At 34.3% G+C, this 26,626-nt stretch overlaps 1 protein-coding gene across 5 annotated transcripts in view; it reads left to right on the top strand.

Annotated features, from left to right (window-relative positions):
• The window catches only part of SPHKAP (SPHK1 interactor, AKAP domain containing), a 72,326-nt gene that overhangs the window by 20,869 nt on the left and 24,831 nt on the right, over window positions 1-26,626 (top strand). For all 5 annotated transcript variants that reach the window (XM_087965085.1, XM_087965083.1, XM_087965082.1 and 2 more), the window contains exons 2-3: window positions 1,897-1,984; window positions 11,523-11,633. In XM_087965085.1, coding sequence (XP_087821211.1) covers window positions 1,897-1,984; window positions 11,523-11,633 — 199 coding nt within the window. The remainder of the gene's footprint in view (window positions 1-1,896; window positions 1,985-11,522; window positions 11,634-26,626) is intronic.

The raw sequence follows: 26,626 nt of genomic DNA, 5'->3' as shown, positions 1-26,626 counted from the left end.
AGCAACTGATGTGAACTGACAGTGTTACAACAAAGTCCGCGTAAATAATCAGGAGTCAGGACATATCCAGATTCAGATCAAATAGCCATCAGAGGGAGATCATGGCCTGGAGATTGGACAGGAGCAACTAAAAAGGAGATTCTAGTGACTTTTTAAGCTCCTGTCAGTTCTTTCTCTAATGACTGAGAATGACAGTTAGCCTTACTACTGTGGTACTTAGAAAATGTCCTTGACATATACCACCATCTAAGTGTGGGAGTCCCTTAAGAGATAATTCAAGCAGCCAGCCCAACGTTTAAGGTATGAGCTACTTCACTATGTTATGCTATCCTGTTCTGTTCTGGTTCCATGTTTGTTTCAGAATTTGGACTATTACAAGTGTTATTACAGCAAATATGCAGGAAAGTTATTTTATATGCACATAGTCATGTGTGATGACCCGGGGTGTGGCACAAAGGCAATACAGTCAGATAATCATTAAGAGTCCCTTTATTAGCTCCAACTTTGCCCCCAATGTCCAGGTTACGTTCTGGCTGGAGAAAAACTTTCCCAGGAACAAACTTTGACTATAACGAATCAAGTCCAAAACATGGTCAACACAAACTGTAATTATAAATTCACTCAAGCCAAAATGAGGTAATTAGTTTGGCAGGGCAGGAGCAAGAATTCCAGATGTGCAGGCATGGCAAAACTCACATGGTTGGGAAGACACCAGGAACACAGATAAGCAAAGACAACACAGGATAAAGTCATGTTTGCTCCCAGCAGCTGCCGTAGTCAGCATTCAATTCTTTTAAACTTTCATTCCCAGGTGTAGCTAATGAAGGGAATCAGGGCCCTTTCATCCCCCATAAGCCACGCAACCCACATTGCTCTCTTCTTCATTCCTCCCTGTGTGCCCTAGGATGAAGAGGGGGTAGGCCTGGGTCTTCCTCTGAACTCCCTCTCCCTTGTTCTATCTCTTCCCTGCTCTGCCCAGCCGGACTTTGCCCTTCCCCAGCCTCCTCCACAAGCCAATGGAGCCACACTCACACTCCCTGTCAGCTGTTAGTCTTCTTCCTTGGATTTAGACTCTGACAGGGGCATGACATCATGTGACCTAATGAAAGATATTTCCTTCACAAGATGGTAAGAAAGATAAAGTCCTGCCTTCTGACTAGAAAAAAACATTCTCTTTTGGTGATCAGGATGGCAATTGGTAGGTACATTTATACAACCATAAGCGTCAGTCCCTGTGTCAAAGCTGAATTTATGTAAAGGTTTTTGCGTCATGAGTTCCCATTACACTAATTCAGTAACAGTAGCATTTAAGACTGGTATGAGCTTTGTCTGATGTTGAATTGTCTGATAAATTCTCAGATAATTTCTTTGAATCCCATTCTTCAAAAACCGATTAACTGTTCCATGTCTGTGCTGATAGAAATGGCCTGCTTTGCTTCCTAAATTTAATCAACCTCATTGTATTCTTTGCCTTGAAAAGCTATAATTTACCTCTTTCCTTGGGTATGAAACAGATGACTTAGTATAAGATTTAGTGTGCAATTTCTTGCCTGCTGGCACAGTGAGTGGATGTAACCGCTATATAATTTGGAAGCCTCAAATTGCTTCTCTGATTCAGAAGAGAATACTTCATTGTATTGTTGAAGGTGGACAGATGCTATATCCAACAAAGTTCCGTATTGTGTTTTTTTAAAGGCAATCAGGCCACTAATTCAGATCAGGGCTCCAATACTTAAAAAGGTATACTGAATAGCTAATCCCATAACAAATAGTATGATACTTTTGAGCCAGAGAAAACTGCAAGAACTAGAAGGGGAAAAGATACAAAGGCTTATGAAATGATTCATTTGTACCAATGTCACTGATTTCCCACCCCCACCCTGCTTCTCTCTTCAGCAACTTTGAATGTCCCTTGATGTATGAAATTTCGCACCATGGTGACACAGATAATAGTGTCAGAAGTTCGGTCACGGCATGTAAGAAGGTAATTCCTTTTTGAAGTTGTTTTAGTGAGCAATTCAGCTATACTGTTTACTCATTATTTAATTTCAATAGTATTTGAAATGCACACAAGGTAAACAATTAAATCATGAAAAATATTAATATCTGGGAGCAATCAATTGACCAATCATTTGCTGAAAAATAGTTACATATTCTAAAACATATTTCAGTTTTTTATGGACAAACCTGATTATTCTGAATGATAGTTCTTAGCCTATAAAAACAGTGGCTTATAACAATAAGTGCCTTAAACACAACAGGGCTTGGGACAATGGCTACAAATCTCACACTACTGGAATTATGGAATGAAAATAAGGAAGGACAGAAAGAGCTGAATCCAAATATAGTATTAAGAAATGAGTTTTTAATGTTATCTGATTGAGAAACTATTGTCCAAAATGAAATCAGGACCCCAATTTATCCCAGAAAAACTTAGGTGTGGGCACAGGGTTCATCCATCCAAGAATCATTGCCAAATATTAAAAGAAGAAAAATATTATTCATTAATATTTTTAAAATAATGGAGTGGAATATTCCAGTATAGATCTAAATGCATCAAGTACTGAAATTGCCTGCAAAGGGTTAATGTGTTCCTTTTACACAATAACTGATGTGGCAGTGAGTTTTTAAAGTGACTGCAAAATCTTTTCAAGAAGGAATTCAATTTGGGTTTTCCAGGTCCCAGGTTCTAGATCTACATATGTCTAAAAGGCAATTGTTACATATATATAATTTTCCTAAACATTAATATTAAACTGAGAAGTAACAAATACTGAATATCCATTTTTCTTACCACATTGATTGATCAAGGTTCATGTCTGGGTATATTTTGCCCACAATATCTCATATATCTTCTTATGCTAACAAGAAAAACTAATCAACTTTGACCATAATGGTTAACAATTTATCAAAGTGAGATCCCTGGCTTGCTTATGTTTGAGGGAGATCCTGATTTGAAAAGAATAATAAGAAAATCATAGATAAAGAAATCTTAATTTCTTCTGTTGCTTATACTACTAGGAGAAACTAATTAAAAACAATTGAAAGGTGAACACTAGTACATTTGCTTGTTAATGAGTAGACCAGGATTCTGAAGAAATTTATGAAGCTTTCCAAAATGGACTTTTGACTATGCCTGAAAAAAATGGATGTATTATCTTTTAAGGATCCATAGATATCTTGCAAAGAGAGAAATTGCTAAGATGTTTGTTTATGCAGTGTGTTACATATATTTCTTATTTTACTGTGGAGACATTATAAGTAAGTAAAAAATTTCCCAGTAAAGATCTTTAAACCATTGCAAATGCCTTCAAATTCCTATCAAATATATTGATATCTAGATTTGTGTCAGCAGAAATCACAAAACTGATCTCCAGGTTTTTTTGGTTTTTTTATTCATCAGAATGCAGTACTACTGAAAACAAAGACACATAGGAAGAAGCATTTCTGAACATTGTTTTTATTTTAATTTCTCCCATTGCCTGGTAGTTGAGTACATGGCACATGATTTGAATGTGTGGGAAGTATAAAGAGAATATTAAATGAGAGAGAAGGGTGGGGAGAGACTGAAAGAAGATATCTCTCATTGCAAGATATCTATGGATCCTTAAAAGATAATAGAAGGGGGAGTTATCTATACCACACTGTCATCATTATATAGACCGGGCACAATCTCTCATCATAGTTGGCTGTCAGGGCATACTTGGCTGTCAGATTCCTAACTCCTGGCCTAAGTTTTTACTGCAGATTTTTTTACTGTCTGTGCAATTTGTAAGGCATATTTTATTTCACCAAACTATGATTCATTTCCATGTTGACAATAGCAATAGCACTTAGACTTATATACCATTTTACAGTGCTTTACAGCCCTCTCTAAGTGGTTTACAGAGCCAGCCTATTGCCCCCAACAATCTGGGTCCTCATTTTACCCACCTTGGAAGGATGGAAGGCTGAATCAACCTTGAGTCTGGTGAGATTTGAACTGCCAAATTGCAGGCAACCTGCAATCAGCAGAAGTAGCCTACAGTACTGCACTCTAACCACTGTGCCACCACAGCTATTTGAAACAATAATCTCAAATAATTCAAAACACTTATTACAAGATGAGTTAATATGGAAAACATCACTGAGCCCTGTTCATAAGCCATCACAGTTCCATCTCCTGATCCCACACATTATGTTAACATAATTAAATTAAACTTTATTGTTTGTGATGGGCTGGCACAAGAAGAATAATGTAAACATTTCCTTCAATTTGCTTTACATTTGTTCAGTTATCCCTGACATGAACAATAACTCATAGCATATGAGATGTCAAATATTATTTCATTGACTCCATTTTAGAAAATGCATGTGGAATGAGCCAAAGTCTCATCTTGTTTTGCACGTTCTTTGCTGTCTCTTTTTGATGAGCTGTAATTAAGCACTGCAATTAAGATGATCAGGCAAGAATAAGCTGTTATATCATGTGTGAAAAGAACCTCTATAGGGATGTATCCAATTATACATTAACTATATTAGTCATATAACTATCTTAAAGAATGAAGTGGTTCTTCTGAATTTATAGTCTGTGCACTATTAGACAGTGTTTCAGTTCTCTGATTTACAGTTGGCAATATAGGCCATAATAGGGACAGATTAGACTATATGGAAATTTCTATTCAAAGTTTGTCAATTAGAATTAAGGCATTTATTTTTATCTTATTTTATTGTCGCTGTATAAACATGAAGTTTCAGCTTTGTATATGTGAAATATGACTTACATCCATTTGTAGGTTTGCTGAGAAGATGAAAAAATGGTATTTTAATCACATATTTTTTTTTAGTTCAAGATGTCCTTGTGTGTTTTGGGGATCATATATTAGTCCTCAAATACATCATATATTAGATCGGGGTCAAGAGCTACATCACAGAATATCCAGGGCTAAAACAATGAAGAGGATGGAGCCAGTAAAATAATAAACATGATATAACTTTATTTGACATGTAAACTAAATTAAAATACATCCAACCAACAAAGTTGAGTTTTGACTCCTCTCAAGTTAAAAATCATATTGTGAGAGCAAGAAAACTGAAATCCAATGCTTCTTAGATGATAAGCTAGTTTGAGTAAAAACAGCTCAGGTTTTGATGATTTAATTAAAATGTTGCAGTGATTGAAGTTGTTAGAATAGGGAAGAAGTAAATTGTTTGATCTGAAAAAAATACTTTATCTGGATTATTGTATTTCGAAATAATTGGTCTACCACAATGGCTTCTTTTGAAAAATACTTCATTATCGAGACCTTTCTGAACATGATGGAACTATATAGTCATGTGAACAAGAACCAACCTACTGTACATATTCAAGATAGAGTATTTTTGTACAACATCTAAACAAGCTGGCATTTCAAATTAACTGATTAATAATTTGCACAGAGAATATACATAGCATCCTGAAAGAATAGCAATGTTTCCTGCTGTTATGTCCTATTCTATTGTTTGTTAGATTTATATTCCACTTTTCCTCAAAAGACAAGATCTAATTTATGCACACAACAGGAACTTTATTTACCCAAAATTGCCCAATATGTTTCAATTACTAAGAATAGACATGAACCTCAAGCTTCAGTTTTGTACCTTGCAGATTTAAAATGAATCCATATGTACTTATTTCCATGTCTCTGTTCATCTCTGTGCAATTTTATTTTTCTTTTTTAATTCCGTATGATAATTTGTCAGATAAAAATTAGCATATTTTAATAATGTGAAAAATTATCTAAGGATCTTTGGAAATTAATCCTGTTATTCTCACCAGAAGCTATTACATTATAATGAAGCTTAATTTTTTCCCCTCTCCTACTACACCATCAGCTAGCTAAGAGCAACATTTCATTTCCATGTAGGAATAACTAACCGCTTTTATTTTCCTCATTTCTTCTATATGAGCACTTTATTTATTTATTTATTTATTTATTTTATTTTGTCAAGCAATTATAAGATAACAGGTATACGTATAAACATAGTTATGGATCCATGAAATGGATCCATATAAGAAAAATAAAAAAGAAACAATAGGACAGGGAAAAAGAAGTTTTAAAGAAACTTCATTTACCTAAAGTAAGACATATGTAATTATGGAGAGCCCAACTTCCCTAAAATTCAACTGATGGTGGTTTCAGTACGTTACAGAGTGATCATGCATAACATTATCTGCTATTCTGTAACTAATATCCATTTTCCATACGCTGTTTCTAAATATTGGAGGCTGTTTCCCTCCAATATTTATATTCAACTATCAAAGTTTTCAGCCAACACTGAAAAAGAAACTGCCTATAGGTCATCAACATGGAGAATAATGTTTTACACCATAAAAATAAATGCTGACAAGTTATGGTCCTATTTAAGATAAACAAGAATCTTCAGAAGCATTCAATTAATAGCAATTCCTGCTCTTTCAAACCAAGAACAAGTCAGGTTCTTAAAATACAGTTAAATGTAATAGATAGTTCTGAAAAAGTATCAGTTTGAACAAAATAGGAAGCTATCATTTATTTTAAAACTTCCGGATGTACGGACTTCTGGTTTGAGCTTCTTCAGTGACAGACTGAAACCTCGTCTCTGCGAGGCTTCGATCCGTGTGCTCACCGCTGGAGCGCCCGAGCCGGCTGGTTTGGGGCTAAGCCACCCTGTAGAGGTGGTGAAGAGGGGGAGACTGCCAGCAGGGTTGGGGAGAGCCGCATCTCTCCTCCCAGCTGGCCATTACTCCTTTCCCGAAGGCGGTTGCAGCGGTGGTCAGAAAAAGCGACCACAAAGAAGAACTCAACCGGAAAAGAATGTGCAGGAGGAAGATAAGAAGAGAAAGTTTTGGTTGACCGGTCAAACAGCAAAAGCAACAAATAAGGTAGCCTGGAATTGAAACTGTTAAAAAACAATAACATTGTCCCCTAAGAAGATTTTTAAGCTGCGAAGGAGAGAGAAAAGGAAAAGATTTGGTTTTCTCCTTTTCCTTTACTGACAGCTAAGAGACTTAAACAAGAAATTGGAAAAAATCCACTTTGACATCAATAGGCATTTAATGCTGAAAATAAAAAGTCAAAGGGATAATAAAGATTTCTGGATAATTAAAAGCTTTTGAAAACAGGAAAGGAGAGAGGAAGAATAAAAGGGCAGGATCTGGAAGGAGGAGACTGCCTGGAATTAAAAAGAACTTACAGCAAAATCTCAACAAGACTTCCAAAAGATATATTCTAACTGAAATATTGCAACAAAAACCCCAGGAAGAGAAAGTTGAAAAAGAAATAAGAAGATATAACCCAGGACTATCTGGATTACTTGATGATTTCTGGATTCTTGGTTATTGTTTTGAATGACTAAAATCAATCGGGTGGTTGTTTAAAACTTTTAAAATGGCTCTACTTTTAGAAGAACTGAAAATGGAACTTAAAAAGTACAAAGAAGATGCACAAGAAGGAGAGGTTCTTTTGGCTTCTTATTTCAGTTTTTAGAAATGGAGATTTGGAATTATGAGAAACAACAAGAAATGCCTGCAGAACAAGAAGATTGCGACAAAGAAGAAGCCATCTTTAATGAACAAGTAATCTTAAATGGAGGGGGGGAAGGAAAGGGGAGAAAGAGAATGGAAAGTTTAAGATTGGGAAAAACAACTCCAAAAAAAAATAGAGTGAAAAATAAGTATAAAATCAGAAAGCAACAGAAGAGTGAAATGCGGAAGAGAGAATTAGAACTAGAGAGACAAGGGGGTAAAAAGGGGAGGGAGAAGATGAGAGGGAAGAAAGAAAGGAAAAGAAGTTATAAAGGACAGAAGCAAAATATAGAGAAACAGGGTCTATTTAGAGATAATGGGTGAAAACTTAATGGAAAAAGGGATTCTGCAAAGGTACATAAGATAGTATGGTTATATTAGAAGCAGAAATAATTTTAGAAAATATGAAACAATGTCTGATTAAAATGTCTGATAAAATAGCTATCGTAATTCAGTGGAATGCTTGTCAATAAATAAATGTAATAAAAGGTATATTTAATGATTTATAAAACGTGTGAAGAGAAATAAGGGAAAAATTAATTATGGAGATGACATGTGTTTTTAAGGAAGTATGATATTTAATTGAAAAGAAGTGTTAAAGATATTATGGTTTTAATTATTATTAATGATAGAACTGAACTGGAATGGAATGAGGGTTTATAATTACATATATTTACAATCTTTCTTTCTTTTTTAAAGAATATAGTGTGTATTATAAGAATGTGCCAACCAGAATTCGATTGGAAGTTATGTATTATGTATTACATTGAAGGTCATAAACTTAAGGTATATATTGAAGTTTAAATAAGAGTTGAATGGATGTAATTAAAAGATATAAAGGTGTCATACTCCAATTAGTAACTACAGGAGAAAATTTGTTTAATGAGAAAAGATAATATGAAATTGAAACAGAACAGACAAAAGTATAAATATAATAATTTGAATTGAGATGAGATAATAAAAATAAAATTGAGAAAATTAAAAGAGGGGAAAAACTATATAGAAAATGTAAAATAGTATAAGATATGGAATAGAATACAAAAAGGAGCATCAAATTGAGTTTTGTGTCTGTATAAAGAAGTTCAACCCAGGACCATGCTATTTTCAAAAAAGATGTTTTACTTGTATTTTGTGTGTGAAAACCCAAATAAAACTTTATTAAAAAAAATACTTCCTGATGTACTGTATATTTTTCCATTGGAACCAGGCGCAACAAAAGTATTACTTGTACAGCCAAAGACTGTATAATATCAACAGTTACTGAATCAGATATAATTATCTGAATTCGCACAAAGTTGCTTTAGAAGAAGAAATTGTTTTTAGGTTTTTAAAAAAAGGTAGAGTCAGGGTTCCGGCAGTTACTCCAATTAAGTCATGAGCTGTTAGGTAAAGTTCTACATTAGATAAAATTAGAAAACATATTTCAGCAAACACATGCATACCTGTGTCTCTAAATAAAGACATCATTTGATTTCTTCTTGAACAACTGTTCTAAATTAATTTTAGATTTTGCATTGCCACTGACTATTTGATTTTATTAGTTAATAAACTGGTATTTTCAGAAGGCCTTTCTAGTCAATTTATCTCATGCTATTCAATTTCTGACTGAAAATATAAAGCACTCTTCTATATTACAGATTCTCTGAGTCTCCAAGATAATGTTATTTATGCCCCAGCAGTAGAAATATTAGAAATATTCTGGAGTCATCAAGAATTTTACAAGGTTTTACTCTTGGAGTAGCCCCAAAAGCAGGCCAATAGGTTTTGCTTGTTTGGCATTGAACGCAGACTGATATTTGGGAGGAAAAAAATCAGAATAAAATGAGGAATGGACTGCAGTGGAAGTAATACAGCTGTCTGAAATCAATGAGGGGTAATCTACAGTGTAACTTTTTGTTATAAATTCAGGTTCTTTTATTTATGTCCAGTCATCCTACATCTTTTTGGCAGACAGAAAATATAATGGCACATTTACTAAATCAATAAGTTTCTGAATAAACTAGACCTACAATAGAATAGAACTTTTAATCTCTCTTTCCTGCCATCTACTATTCATCCTGATTTCTGCATGCCAGACCTGGCACTTCTGCTTCATGTCTTAGATTTAGAGGAGTTCCCCACCCACCCACCCCGAAAGTCCTTATTCCTGCAAATCCAATGGCCATAATAGTCAATGAAAATGTGGAACAGTGATCACTTTGTCTTTTCTGAAAAATAATTAAAGCATTTAAGATCATTTTATTACTATCTAGTAATACTCTGAAGTTTTGAAGCCCAGTTATATATAGCCTTAATAATGGTAATAGTAAAATAATGATAGTACTGTACTATGAGGCTGCTATATTTTACATATTACTTGGAATTTATGTAGGAGCTGTAAATGTAATTTTAAACATTCTGGCCCATTAACTAGCATAACCCCTAAAGGGAGGGGAAAAAATATCATCTTGTAGTTTGCCTTACACCAGAAGTGTCAAACTCATGGGCCACGAGTTTGACACTCAGCTGGCTATGCACAGTTTAGCGAAGGGGGAAAAAGTCATGAAAAGTCAAGTGACAATGCCATGATGCTGTGAGTTTGACACTCCTGCCTTACATAAATATTCATTTTTTTTCACCAGTTTATAGTTCTTGTTATAGAACAGCTGTTGTTCATTTTATATCAAAATTTTTATCTTTATTTCCAGTCGCTTTAATGTAGTACTATGATACATAGTTTTGGTCATGATAATTTTCATCATATTGAAATGGGAGCTGCCGAGCACTTCCTTTCTCATCATTTGGAATCATAAACATATTTTATTATAAGATTTTATTTGCAAACAAGTGTAGCGTGACTATAATTTTGAACTAGCATTAGCATTTGAAAAATAAGGCCTCTCAATGAAAGGAGAAAGAATGCAAGCAATATGCCAGGCTGCATTTTTAAAATATTATTTAGTGGCATTCCAATAATTGGAAAAGGTTTTGCTTTAAGGCATTGTTCATCAACCACCAGCCCTTCAGATGCATGGAGACTACAATACTAAGAATGTCAAAGCAGGAAGAGAGTTTGGAGTTTATGAATACAAGAATTTCTTTGTTGGCTGTGATTAAAGATGAGTTGGAGCAACCTACAAGATTGTGAGAAAGAAGTTGGGGGAAAGATTTTATTTCTAATCCAGGACAGATAACTGACAATGATTTTATTAAGTCATAAATTAATTATTAGGCTCTTTAGTTTCATAGTTTATACTTGGGTTATTTTAATCTAGAGCTTTCCATTGCATTTACATTGAAATGAATAATTAAATTTTAACTCCAGATTACAGTATGAAATGAGAATGATTCTAGCATAATAAAATTATAATAGAATAATAATTATATAATTAAACCATAATTAATTTTCCCTGCAATAGATGTAAACCACGGGTGTCAAACTCACCATGTTGCCTTGCTGTCATGTGATGTTTCCCAACCTTTTTCCCATTCAAGAAACTGGGATGGGTTTGGTCTGCATGTGATGTATCTGGCCTGTGGGCCACCAATTTGACAGTCCTGGTGTAAACTGTAGATAAAGTAACCACAACACATGCACATACCACCTATTGACCTCTCCTATACTAAATCATAATTTGTTTAAGTGTTTTTTTTTAATTTACTGCAGTTGATTTATTGTAGCATCTTTAAGTGGCATTGGTGAAAATAAAATTATTTTGAGAACCTCCTGTAGATAACCAATGCAACCTAGAAATAAGGAAAAATTTCCTGACAACAAGAACAAGTAATGGAATGGCTTGCCTCCAGAAGTTGTGGGTTTCCATTACTGAAGGTTTTTAAGAAGAGATTGAACAGCCATTTGTCCAGAAGGACATAGGGTTTCTTACTTGAGCAAAGGGTTGGACTGGAAGACCTCCTAGGTCTCTTCCAACTCCATTATTCTATATTCTGTGTAATGTTGTATTTCGGCTCATGATTTCATTTTGTGAAGGGCTATGAACTGTTTCTGTTTCAACAGGTACTTTGCAGTAACAGCTTGCTAGAATCAACAGACTATTGGCTCCAAAATCAGAAGACACCATGTCGAATTGGCATTATGGAGGACAAGATGGACAAGAATTGCACCTCTGTAAGTCTGTTTGTTTTTCCCTGTTAGGAGAGGGATAAAATGGGATTCATGGGAGAAAACTATGCCAAAGAAGATAGGACAAACAATTAATATAATTTCATTTAATATTTTAATTTATGTTCATGGAACTGAGGCATGGGTTCTGTTGGGATAGGAACAGGACAATAAAGAATTAGAAATATAGAGCTAACCAAAATTACCAAGAAAAGATCTTTTAGTTGATACTATGAAGATATGCATAACAGGTGTGACCAAGAGGCATATTTAATGATAGATGGAACTGCTTGTCAAGAGAAACAAAGAGAGCCCTTAAAATACAAAGCATCAAAACAAAAAGAGATCAGATGGGAAGAGGACTTTTGGTTTCGGAGATTGCTAAGCAAATTTATAAATGCTTTTTGCAGTCTATTTTAATTAAGGAATAGAGTATGAATCTTAACTGAAATATTACATTTATTAATTCTGTTCTTACAATAACTCTGAATCGCAGAATTCCCATAGTTTGTAGCCATTCTTGTCAAGATTTAAGCCTTTTAAAAATGTAGCTTTGCGGGGACTTCCGGTTTGTCGGCTTCGCGAGCGGCAGGGATTTGCGAAGCTGCGCGATCCCCCGCCGCTAGCCGCTTTTTGGGGCTCCGACCCAGACGGGTGCGGAGCTAGGCTGCCCTGCAGGGGCAGCTGAAGGTAGGGGGGATCCGGAGAAGGGTTTGGGGGTGTTGCAGACCCCCTCCCCGGCCGGCAGAACCCCCTTTTCCCAGGACGGTGCAGCGGCGGTCTGTAATGGCCGCCACAAAGAAGCTGGCAGCCGGGTAAGAATGCGCAGGAGGAAGTGGAGAAAGTGCTTGAGAGGAGAAAGTTTTTCTTGGCTCCTAGGACTCTAAGACATATTTAACAAAATTCCTGAAAAGTATGACTTTCTGAATAATACCTGCCAGAAGAGGAAAAAAGCGGCTGTTTGAAGGTGCTGAAAGGATAGCTTTCCCTCTTTTCCTACGGAATAAATAACTGGATATTAAGAAATCTATTTCTTTTAGGTGAAAATTGGTTTTAAGCGATGAGTGGGAAGAGAGAGGATTAAAAAGAAAATATTTGTATGCTAAGACTTTGTTGGAGCAGATGCCTTAAGGATTTGAAGACTAGAATATATTGTAATAAGATTTTAAACAGATTTGGACTTTCTTTCTCTTTGATTGATATTACCCCAGAAGGAGAAAGTGAGAACTCTGCCTTGGTTTGGACTGACTGATAACTTTGGGACTGTTTTATTTTTTTTTATTTTCTTTTGAATATTCTGGTTGTTGTAAGAAGAAAGAAGGGAAAAGAAAAGAAAAGATTTATAATGGCTCTTTCTGTTGAGGAACTAAGAAAAGAATATGAACAAGCAAAAAAAAATGGTAAAGATGGTGTGGAAGAAGCTTTCCTTTTTTTAGAAATGGCGCTTACTAATTATCAACAAACATTACAACAGATGAAGACAGCAGAGGAACAAGAAAGAAAGGAAGGAGCCATTTTTAATGAATCTCAGAATTTGATCCAGAAAGAAGGAAGAGAGAAAGAAAAGAAAAGAAGAGAAAAGAAGAAAACTAAAGGACTTAAGGACTTAAGATCTAAAAAAACATTTAAGAAAGGGAAAAATAAGGTGCAAAACCAATATGATGATAGTAAACAAAAGGGAAAGGAATACGACAGAGAAGGGAAGCCGGTAAGGCAGAGGCTAGAAGAAGGGGGGTAGAAAGGTTTGTTGGGAGAAGAAAGAAAGGGAAAAGGTGGAGAAAAGCTACAATGTTTTGAAATTAAATGAAAAAAAGAAATTTTTTATGGATAATGGATAAAGTATAATTTTTTTTAAAAAAAAAAGATTTTGCAAGGTACATAAGATGAGATGGTAGTATTGTAATGGTTTAAGAGTTGATAAGAGATTAAAATGTTAAAATGTTTAAAAATGATTGGCTTTAAAATTTAATAATAGGGGAGGTTTAGAATATTGTTTTAATTAAAGAGTTTAATAAGGTTATGGTATTGATGTTATTATAAATTTTTTATTATAGTATCTTTTTTTAATATTTGGATTTATTGTCTAATTATGTACTTAATTATGTTGGATGTATTAGTTAGATAGAATGTACCAAGCAAAATCGGATTGGGTATTAGATATTATTTTTAAAGATTAATTTGATTAACTTAGGGGGGAGATAGAAAGGCATCATATTCTGATTAATGATTTCAGGAGAAACTTATTTTCTTTTTTTTTTATAAGGAATGAGCCAAAGGGATGATAAAAAATGGACAAAAGATATAAATATAATGATTCAAACTAAGATGATTAATTAAGATAGAATTAAGAAGTGTGAAATATGTGGAGAAGTTAATATAGAAGGCTTAGAATGGTAAATAAAATAAGTAATGATATGTAAGATGAGCATGAATATAATTGAAGTCCATGAAGAGAGAGACACCTGGGTCCAAGTTACTTTCCAAAAAGATTTTTTTTATGTTTTGTGTGTTGTGTGTATATGTCTTTTTTGGGGGGGAGAATTAGTAAAAACTTGTAGAAATATAGAATGAGAATAATGGTAACTAAGTCAGAAAGAAACAGATGAAATAATAATAATGATATTGAATAAGAGTAAAGAGAAGTAAAGAGAAATTGAATAAGAGGTTTTGGTATGTTGTATGGAAATTAAAACAGAATCATAATTTATCTGACTTGTTAAATTTACAATGAAAAAAGGTTTAAACATGTAATGAATAATGATAATTTGTGTGTTTTAAAAATTAATAAAACTTGTTTTTTAAAAAAAAATGTAGCTTTGCATCTTTTGGCTATATCCTCTCCTTCTGTTTAAAACCTAAGTTATTATTAGTAAAGGTATATTTTTTAGTGTTAATCTGCTGCTTAGTGCTCAATTTTGAAAATACCTTAATTACATTTCACCAAGGGAAAAGAAAAGTTAGCTTCAGGAAGTTAGTGCTATAGCAATAAGAAAGCCATGGCTATTTCTTAAGGATAGTTTCTCAGGAATTCATGTTTTACAAAGAAGGCTAATGCTTTGCTTTAAATGATTAGATTCATATGGTCCTAATGATAGTTAATAATAAGGATTACTTCCAAGATAAATGTTCCCTGCTTCAGCTTTGCACATGTCCATTGCTGCCATTTGATCACAGTATTGGTCCATCTGCTTTATGCCTGTCTGTTAATTATTTGCTGCTTAAAAGGGGAAGCCAGGATAATTAACTTATTTATGTAAAACTTCCCTGTTTGATTTTTCCAACCTTATGCTATAGTACATAGCATAAATTATGGAATGAGTATATAATTGGCTTACCTTTTTATTCTTGATATTTTTCTTCTGGGAGCTCAAGATAATACACTAGGGTTTCCTTCTTTGTTTTGCTATCAAAACAACCCTGTGGGCAAATTTGAGGTGAAAAATGATAATTGGTCTAAACTGATCCTGTTCATGGTCAACTGTCTTTTTATTTTATATATATTGTACACCATTAAAAATAAAATCCAAGTTTATTTATGCAAGAAATATAGATTGTTCTTTCACCCCAATCACTTTGCAGCTGAAAGTCTATCTGTTTGCTCTCTTTCTCTATCTCGCTCATTTTTGAGTATGGTTCCTGCTTATAGATAAATCATTACTCAGTTTTTAAAAAATATGAAGTCAAAAATAGTTGACTTCTGCTGTCCATATGTATGGTGTCATTTTGCTTGTTAAAGAACATGCCTTTGCAGCAGCTAAAATAGCATATTTAGAAGGAGGTCATCAGATACTACTAATAGTATCTTACATAGACTATTCTGAATAAGTTCATTGAATCTATATAATGGATTTTTTTTCCCCTACGGTAGAAACTCTAAAATTCTACCTGATGTATCAATCTATCCTCAGAAAATATTTTGACACTTAAAAAAAATCACCATAGTAATAAAAACTCTCAAACCCATATAAGTATCACTAAAAATGAAAATAATTTATTTTAGTAGTTGTCCAGTTTTGGGTGATACTATAATAACTGGGTATTAAGTAAAGCTATAAGTAGGGGTATCCAACAGGCCATTTGATTACTGGGTGCTTCAGTGGGGATCTATAAGGCATTATTTTTACAATCAACATGATATCTGTGATCTTTTTGAAATGGAATCCCAGGGAGAGTTTAATATACTATTTCTTGTGCAATGTTATGATTTGGTGCTACCTTGGGTCAAAAATCTCAGTGTGACCAGAATGATTTCAGGTATAAACAAAAAGTGCCCTGATAATTCTTAACATATGGTACCAAAGAAAGCAGATGGCAAGCATGACATACATATTTATTGGCATATTTTTGTTAAGGATTTATCAGAAGTGACAATTAATGGAAAAAATGACAAAGAAACATATAGACTTGAAACCAGAGATTTTCTTATTGGGAATCTTACCTGATACATATAATAAAGATTTGAAATACCTGATTGTAAATGTATTAACAGCGGCTGGGATTGTATTTGCTAAAAAACTGGAAAAATGAGAAAATACCATTGCAGGAATAAATTATTAAGAAAATATTGGAGTGTGCTGAGATGAGTAGATTGACATTTGAAATTAGAGAACAAGAGGATAAACAATTTTATGAAATTTGGGATCTTTTCTATAGATGGTTGGATGATAAAACATAATAAATAGAATATTTGGAATTTTAGATAATAATGAATATATAAAGAGACATTTTTTCTTTTTTATTTGATATTATAATGTTTTTAGGATAGATCTGGTATGATTATACGATTTGCTATTAAATAAACTAAGTAAATTATAGTTATCTCGCAAAGCATGAATGAATAAAATTAGAGTCAAATGATTGTTTAATAGTGATACTAGGGTATATAATTTTTGATTGATAATATGAGTCATTATGTAATGTAATTGTAATTGAGACTATGAAATGGATGCACAAAAAAATTGGTAAACCAACCGACACACTGTTTGTATACTTATGGAATGTTGGATGTTTTTATGTTTTGTTTGTTTTGTTTGTCTTTAAAAACTAATAAAACTTTTTTCAAAAAAAAAAAAGAAGTGACAATTAATTACCTCAGAACCAAGAAGTAGTCAGTTTTCATTACAACAAAAGACTCATAATTATTTCTAAATGCTATGAAATATGCAAAAAAAAGTTCTGGATGACAGTGCCAAATATTTTTATGGATAACAACTTCTGATATATTTGTAAATGTATTGGGACATTGTTGAGATAGAAGGTAAAGTTAAGGTGAAAGCTAAATTTAATCTGCTTTGATTTATATGTAATTTAAAATAATTTAAATCAATGCAATTAATATTAGAATTTCCTGTCTATTCAATGATTCCCCTTTTTGTGACATCTTAATTTGCAATTTTGTGCCATATATTCTGGCTATTATACCCAGTAATTTTGAAAGCCATTATGTACCAACCAATTCATTATGATATGTTCAGCAAGCCATGACTCAAATAATTTTGGGGTTGGGTGAAGCAGAAAACTGAAGCCTTATGAAGCAGTTCTGCTTAGCAGAACTACGTTCACTTCTCTTGAAGGAGTAATACAATTTGTGGCAACATTTTGACGTGGAAAAGGCATCAATCTTGATATTATAATTGACTCATTGAAGCATGTAATTCCATCATGGTCTGGATGCTTTGCTTCAGTTGAAGTCCTTTGCCACAGCTTGCCCATGTCGAGCCTTTGGAATACCAGTTGAACATAGGGTACAATCCATTGAAAGGCACCTCAATTAAGACTTCAGCTGAAGAGAAGTAACACCTCAAGGACTGAAGAGAAGAGATGCTTCTCTTCATAGGATGACATAGGTATTAGAATAGGCAAGTTTTGGGAAACTGAATGAGCATGATGATTTCAGAATCTTGTTCATGGCAACTCTAAAACAGGCATAGAAATGTTTTATTAGTTGACACAATACTGGAAAAAGAAGAACTACTTAAAATGACTATTTTTCTGCTTTTTGCTGAACAATAGGTTATTTCGTGGTGTATTTTTTGTCAACTAGCATTTGAATGTCAAGTGTTTGAAAGAAAAAGTTATTTTGCTGCAGGTGGAAATGTTTTTATTTTTCTAGGTTGTGCATTTTAATGAGCCTAACTAAAAGGGAAAAATATAACAATCCAGAAATAGAGGTGCGGGAGAATTCCTTCATTTATGCTACCTATGTTATTTTCTAAGTAACATTGAAAATCAGCTTTTAAAAAAAAAAAAAGACACCCTCTTGAATTGAATGAATAAGACCTAAAAAATTCATTGTTAGGGTTTTTTCTGTGTTTTATACCTCACTTTAAATTGTTTTTCCCCCTAATGTTTTTTTGCCTTCTTGAATCTAAATCTGAATTAATTATGAAAAACAACTGAAGTACAGTTGTTAATTGCCCTCAAGCATAGAGGATTTTGATTTTAAAACTTTACCAACTTCTTTACTCCAAGGGTAAGTAATCTTTATAACTCTGAAGGCTATTAGTAGTCCCCAATGGTGGATCAGAGCCACATGTGTATTTGTGTGTGTGTGTGTGTCCCTATACAATTAAATACTTGATAAACAAATTCCACAGTACATATCCACAGTTCCTGATAAAAAGTCAAATTCCACAGCTTTGGTACATAATTCAAAATTATAGTCACAATGTTAACATTTAAAGATTTTTCCATAAATTTGTTAATATACTATTTTTTTACTAATTGGAAAAGTGATATTATTTCAGACATCAGAGAATGGTTGTCAGAAATGTCTATCCTTTCTGGAAGAAGCAGATCTATCTATCAAAGGTTGTGGCAACAATATGTGTTATCATGGCAGACATTCTGTGATACCTTACAATAATTTCATGCATTGTTCATATTATAGTAGTGAATTCATTGGTAAACCAGTGACTGTTGATAAGTATAAAATATAAGATTTTATTCCAGTTCCTTCTTATATTTAAGAATATTTTATATTCTTGCATTTTTAGTTTGCACTTTTACTGTAAAGGTTTGTTTTAAGTTTAAAGATTGATTTTTTTAAAAAAAATTAAAATATTTAGTAACAATAATTTTAAAAGATATTTTCATTTTCTTTCCTAATCTGCACTGCAGAAATTCAGATCACTATAAAATAGCACCAAAGAGATAGACAAAATTCTTTGTTTTTCTGTCACAGCATGATCATGTGGATTTTTGCAGCACAGATTTGGTAGGCCAACTTTTAAATAAAAATAAATAAATAGAGAGCTGGCATGCTGCCAAGCAAGACACCAGCTTTAGCATAGTTATTTATGGAAATGCCTTGGGGCCCCTTAGAGGTCCCATTAATACAAGAGAGAGTATCTAGAGTGCCTCACGTCAAATGAGTAGTTTGTGATTGGCCATGCCACTAAGCAGTCATTCTGTTAATAATAAATTCTCCCATGGCAGCTTTCTTTTAAGTGCATCCACCAGATGTTCTAAAAATTCTTAATTGCTCCTGGCCTAAATACATGAAGATGGCCAGTGTTTCTGAAATTTCATATAACAGTAATCATTTTTTATTTCTTAAAGTGCCAGATTTCTCTCTTCCTTCTTTTTGTAACTAGTGAATTTTAAGTGAATTAATTTTCAACAAAACTATATGCTATTTTTAAAATCTTGCTAACCAAGGTTCATCCAAGTTAAGATTGTGACAGGTGTCTACCTTGCCTCAAATTCAAATACTGATGAACAATGCCTCTGGTGATTCAGCTATTCTGTCTTAAGGAATCTCAATGGAGTTTGTCTCAAGGTTTGAGCAAACGTTTCATAGCAGCTCTGTGAAATCAGAGGAATAAGAGATATAATGATGACATAACGCATCCCCAACATATAGCTGTGAAGATGGGCTGATGACATTCTTACCATGTTATTTAGATTGGAAAGTGAATAAGAATAAGGGAGTTCCAAATTGAGTATTTCAACTTATTGAGAAGGGCATCTGGTTCAGCTCAATCCAGTTGCCCAAACTCTACCCCAAAGTAAGGGATTGCTTTTACCTGTTGTGAGTATCCAAAATTATTTAGATGAGATAGGTGGCCATATACTGTATATTGAAATAATAATAATCACTACTATTTGTCATTGCACTGATTCCTCTGTCAACAATACTGAATGTGTTAACCCATGACTATAAAATATCAAAAACATCTGCCAGGTTATCCCACTTTCTTTATATGTATGATCTGATGTTCTGTGGGGGGAAAAAATCTGAAATAGAATCACTGCTCTACACTGTCTGTATATGCAGCCAGGATATTACAGGGGAGTTTGGACTGAACAAACATGCCATTTTCATCATTGACTGAGGAAAAATAGTGAAAACTGAAGGAATCAAAGTGCACTATGGAAACAACATCAAGAATCTGAATGAAAATTATCACTAAATACCTGGGCATCCTTCAAACTGATAACATCAAGCACACTGAAGTCAAAAAGAAAGTTAGAAGTGAATACATCATAAGAATGAAGAAAATCTTAAAGTCTAAACTCAATAGTGGAAATAAAATCAAGGCAAATAACACCTGAGCAATTCCAGTGAATATATATATGGAGCTGGAATAATGGATTGGAGTCAAGTAGAGTAATAGGATAGGAAAATAATGACAATGAATCATGCCCTTCATTCATGCAGGTATATTGATAGATTGTACTTTCCAAGGAAAATCGGTGACCATGAATTGTTGCAAGCACACCAGGCAGTTGAACAGAAAAAAGGGACACAGGAAGAATATCTGGGATGATGAGTAAGATGAGATCACTATACCAGGAAAGCTTACCGAGTACTGGAGAAACCAGACTGGCTTACAAGAAAGAACAAATGAAGAATAGAAAAGAGACAGGCAAGGCAAAGTATTACATGTTTGGTTTAAAAGAAAAGCATGCAAAGCAGATAACAACAAGGCCTGGCAAGGCTAAGAAAAAGAAACTTGAATAAAGAAGAGACAGAGGGACTAATATTGGCTGCAGAGGACCAAGTCTTAAGATGCATATAAAGCCAGAATTGAGAAGACAGCAACATATAGAAAATTCTGCCTCTACAAAGAAGCTGAAGAAACAGTGGACCACACAGTTGATTGCTGCAAGAAGATTGCACAGACATGTCATGACAAAGTAGTAAGAATGGTACACTGGAGTATCTTGAAGAACCACCATTTGCTTGCAAGCAAGAATTGGTGGACCACAAAATAGCCAAAGTCATCAGAGGCCCTTCAAATTAACTAGAATTCAGTCTCTAGCACCTCCAGCTAGCAGGCTTAGTCTAACACCTGTGAAGAATTGATGACAGCTTAGCTAGACCTTCACTAGATTGTTCAACAAATAATAGGCATCAATTTTCAATGAAAGAATTATTACTGCTGTCTTACAGTTGGAATATTATAGCAGTGTTTCACAGTAGCTGAAGAACCACAGAAAAATGTTCTGATTTAGCAATTACTTCAGTCTAACATTTTTGACATTTTACATTTTTTTAAATGTAGGTCTTGAGAAAGAAATACTGTGAAAACAAGACCATATCAAACAAAACAGTCTTCAGAAAACTAACTATTGTAACCATAGTCTAGTAGAAAAATAAATTTGTATAGCCATATCAAATATTGTGTAAAATGTTTACATATGGTATTCATACAAGGCAATAATATTTCATACCTTGTTTTGCACATAGTTGTTCCTATAAATAAATTCAGGTCTACTGTTTGCAAAACAGTTTTCTCTTGCCTGATGCTGTATAAAATTATTCCACACTGCTGATGTATGAGGGAGGTCTCTTTTCAGTCTCTTGCATGTCCAGGTAAGAAAGAAAAAAACTGCCTTAGAAACTTAGAGGAGCACTGACAGTACTGAGTTAATGGGATATTTGTGAAAGGCACTTTTTCATAACTAGAAAAAAATTCTAGCTCTCCCCCTCCTTCACAGAGTTATGATCCATACCTCAAAGTAGATATTAATATAAATAAACAAATCATGCTAAGTGTACATTAATGTCAATACATAGACTAATAAAAAGTATGTATTAATGTTCAGCTAAACCTTTCTTTCCCAGAATTATACAGTGGCATTTAGGATTTCAAGAGCGTATATTTAAGTTGTCACATTAATTGAATCAATGACTCCAGTTGAAGTGACAAGTGCTGATGATTCAGAAGTCACATAAGATGGCCACAGAAGTCTCAAAGAAAATGATGCTATTTTTACAGATTTTTAATATCATATGTGTTAAAAATAGGCAGGAAGTGACAAAATAAGAATTATTGTCACAACAGTGTCTACTTTAACTAACAAGGGCAAATAATTCTACAGGCAGATGCTGTGAGGATAGGTATTTCGGTGGTTTTTTTTTTTTTTTTAACTTTTTTGTCTTCTTTAGTTTAATGGCATAACCCATAAATATTTGCTCTTCTATGTTCCAGGATACTAAATTGCAGGGATGAGAGTATCAGGATTGGGACTCTATGATTTTAGAGTGCAAATAGAATACATTTTTTAAAATTCCCATGGACAGGAATAAAAAAAATCTATCAACTTGTAAAACATTCCTATGCCAGTTTTCGAGTTGCCATAAACGGTGTGTGTGTGTGTGTGTGTGTGTGTGTGTGTGTGTGTGTGTGTGAATATGAAGGAGCAGTACGGCAGTATAAAACCAGAAGTACATTCTATGCTTATCTAGGCTACCGGATCTTCTGCCCAAAAATCCTTCATTGGAGAATGTGATTGATGACACCCAGCCTATGAACATGCTTCATTGGAGAATCTGATTTATGAAACAACCGGGGGGGGGGACATGTTGCTCCTAATAAATCTTTTGGATTCTTTTGAAGCTTGGCTCAAGGCTCATGATTTAATTAGGGCAATCCTAATTAAATTCTGACAAAAACTATAGAAACAACCTTCAAAATGAAAATACTTCAAAGAGAAAAATTCTCATCCAACCCTCAATGTATTGTCCTCGTTTACAAGATACAAGAGTTTTGTGTTGATTTGATGTAATGGTCTTCCATTTGGAGTCCAAAGCAGTGTAGAAAGTTAGCATCCTCCCCTCTCCTAGAAGAATGAAATATTCTAGGAAATATTAAAAAGGCAGAACATTATATTTCCCTGGATGAAGAAAAAGAGAAACATGCCTTAAAGACAAAGCAGCTTCCTGCAGCTCCCTGCCCCCCCCTTCAGCTCCAGGGTGATGGGATTAAGACATGGCCCTCAGGAAATGATAGGATTACCCATCTCACCACATGACACCTGGGAAGATTGCATTAGTCAACACTCAGGTGAAGCCATGTGGTCCAGACAAAGCCTACAAAGTTAGCTAAGACCCCCACCCCTGGGAGTCTGACAGCCAATGGGATACATTTCTTACACAGAAACAGGAAACACTAAGGTGGGGCCCAACAGAGGGTGTAAAACCAAGGGATTCTCAGCATCTCTTCCCTTTTTCACCCAGGAGCTCCAAGGCATGTGGTCTTGTCCACCATTAAACCTTCTTTCCAAGCAACTTCCATGAATCCAGTGTCTTTTTCCCCACTTGAAACTGAACCCAGAAGAACATTTCTTCCAACAGCAGTATGATCCTTTAGATATATTTTTCTGATGCATCACATGCATAATGATTTCATTCTGTAGGCTTCTGTTCCTGAACAGTCCTCATTATTTAGAAGTTTAAAAAAAAGATTTTAGTTGCCTAAGAAAAGGAGATGAAACATAAAAAGACAAAATATATTTTAAAATATTGAAAGAAAAATTGTATTGACAAAGTACTGAAATTAAAGTCAGTATAATAGAGACCAAAAATGAGCCAGTTTAGTAGTTGTTAAGGCATCAGTCTGAAAACTGTGAGACTGTGAGTTCTAGTCTCATCTTAGGCATGAATCTAGCTGGGCAGGAAGGAGGCAATGGCACACCCACTTCTGAAAAAAATTGCCAAGAAAACCCTAGGGATTTGTCCAGGCAGTCAGGATTCAAGACTGACTCAAAGGCAGCTTCCTCCCCACTCCCAAAAAATGGAGGGGGAAAAAGGCACACTAGATCGAGCGGTTTTGAATAAAATATTTCAGGAATGTATGTAAATAAATCTGTGATCTTAAGGACAGAAATAAAAATTTATATATTAATCTTCAATACTTCTGTGTAGAAAGGCTTGTATAAAATTAGTATGAATTATTGGAGGAGAATAATTTTGATTTATAATAATCAAAAATCAAAAGCCTGGTAGCATTTTTTCAACATTGTTTTTTAAAAGCATAAGGCTTTTGGGAGCTGCAGCTCAGTTCATCAGATTGATAGAGAAGCTTAGACTGATGTAGGGTATAATTTGGGATGAGATGGGAGACAGTGGGAAATGACAGGGGTTAAGTACATGTGAGACAGATTTTGAATATCTTACTAAATAGAAATTATACTGTGTTAAAAACATTGTGTTTATTAAGGTCTTCTGAGTTTGGTTGAATCCTTTTGATGTATGTAAGTTCAACAGTTTAAATGAGTTATAGCTGGTTCTGCTACTGTGAGATCTGTAGAAGAGCATCCAAGGAGGTTAAATGCTCTGCTATTACTTTGTCTTTATTTTGAGTTTTAATGTTAAAATTATGTCCATTTATTCTTTTGCACAAAGTCCGGCTTCTTTGTTCCATGTAGAATCCAGAGAAGCAGTGTTGGCAATGATGATATTTGTCATATTTGAAGACGAGCATGTGAAGGTGCTACTAATGTTACAAAATTATAGGGCCTGTGATGATGATGTTAAACGTGAGCAAAGAAGATATCCTGATTTGTTACAGGGTCTTGTTCCCATATCAGCATCACTGTCCTATTGTTGTTGCTTGTGAGAAATTGCTTCAAACTGGATAAATATTTATATGCAATGTGTGCCTGCTACCCAGCACTGACAAAATGTAGTGCCGTTGCCTGGTATGGCAGGTAGCTTATTAGTCGCTGCTTCAGAGGCTGAAACAAAAGAAAAGCTTTGGAATTGGGGCTCTAAATACACACACACACAAACATACACACACTGCATATTACAAAGAGGGGAAATGTTTACTTCTTCTTTTTTTTTGCAAATACCAAGCCATCTGAAAGTTAATGCCCCCCCTTTCATCCACCCAACCATGAATATCGGTTGGTATGTGTGTGTGGCCATGTGTTTATTGTACAATGTTACAGTGACTCATTACTTTAAGCATTTAATTGTCACAGCTGCAAGTACCATAAAATTGTGCATAGTTAACAGCAGGATAGTGTTTTAAGTCACAGGAAATCCAAGAGGTAAATCTTTAGAATTTTAAATAATTAAACCAGTCAATACAAATACTTACCACAATGCTCTTTTTAAAAAAGACATGATTTTGGCAATAGGTATAATTCGATTACTTGTTTAAATTGACTGATAATTCTCAAGTGAAATATCTGACAGAATAAAATTTTGTCAAATACTATGATAATATGCCTACTGTTTGGAAATTATTATTGGTACTGTCCATTTTTAAATGTTAGATCATACAGTTATATTATGAACAGTCTAATATAGTGTTATATTTATTTGTATTTTTTCATAATTTAGACTTTCATGGCTGTGCAATTCAATAGTGACTCTTATATAATATTATTACATTCACTATACTCTAATTCATAATGGAAACAGGTCAGGTATCCACAGAGGTCATTCTGATAAAATTGTTCCAAAATGGATAATAAATGAGAAGACATGACATTTTCACTTACTGCCTTATATGTAATCATGTAAATGGGATTTGGGGGGGGTTTTCTGCTTATTTATTTAGCAAATTTATATAGCTGTCCATCTCACAAAAAGTGATTTTGGGTAATTTACAAGCAGGATAAAGGGCCTTTCTAGCCACATCTGATATCTGGTCTTCAAACAGGAGCTGCAGTCCGGGAAGACCTGCAGATTACATACAAGTCTTGAAAGAGGAAGTGCTATGCATCCAAGCTCAAAGATGCAGTGTCCCCAGATCTGGTTGCCAAATACCCACAGCTACTCAGCCTTGATAGGATTGAGTTAGAAACAGTTCATCCCCATCCAAACAGGACAGGTTTCAGGTACTATGACAGAACCTTGACAATTTCACTTGGATGGTCTGTAGTTGGAAGATGTAATTATTATCATCAGCATTTTATTTATTTATTTATTTATTTGATTTGTCAATCGCTTACAAAATAATAGGTATAAGTATAAACATGAGTAAGAATTCAGAAAATAGGTACGATTAAATGGGGATAATAGGACAGGGACAGGAGGCATGATGGTGCACTTATGCACGCTCCTTACAGACCTCTTAGGAATGGGGTGAGGTCAATAGTGGATAGTTTGAAGTTAAAGGAGTGGAGGTTTGAGGATGTAACTATCTTGATGATATCGAACCTCAAACTAGTAGATGACTTCAGCCAGCAGTTTCAGGTAGATGTTGAAAAGGAATGGAGAATGAGTAGAATCCTGAGGTACCTCCCATACACATACACACACTGTACCACTGCAATTCCTCATTGAATGTTCTTTCCAATAGTAGGGAATATATATCAACAAGATTGAATTGTTAGGTTCTGCTGTTTTTGGAGCTTGGTTGTTCCTTTTGTGATGTCAAAATCGGTTATCATGGGCAATGATGTTATTATCTAGCCTGGCAATGAAAATATCTACCAGAAAACAACCAAATGATGTGTTCTTTATTAAACTAGACTGGAGAGTCGTTATCTTTAGGGGGTGGAATGGAGTCTGAGTTCATATCTGAATTTATTGAGAAGTGGAGAGAAGAGATTTGAAAGTTTGGCTGGAAATCTGCCAGAGAGGGCAATCTGACAAACAGAAGTTTGGTATCAATCATCAGTGACTGACATAGCCAAGTTCTGTCAAAGGGCGGTAAGGCAGCAGACTGGTGCTTTTGCTTTTCCCAGTAATTTTGACAAAACATAAATGCAATTTATTTTATATGACAGGTGTCTGCTCAGCATTTTGATGCCGC

Source organism: Notechis scutatus, chromosome 4 (genome assembly GCF_049901735.1).
Source record: "Notechis scutatus isolate UNSWTSFEM ecotype Mainland chromosome 4, rNotScu1.2, whole genome shotgun sequence".
NCBI classification, from domain to species: Eukaryota; Metazoa; Chordata; class Lepidosauria; order Squamata; family Elapidae; genus Notechis; species Notechis scutatus.
This window is presented reverse-complemented; position numbering and strand designations above follow the sequence as displayed.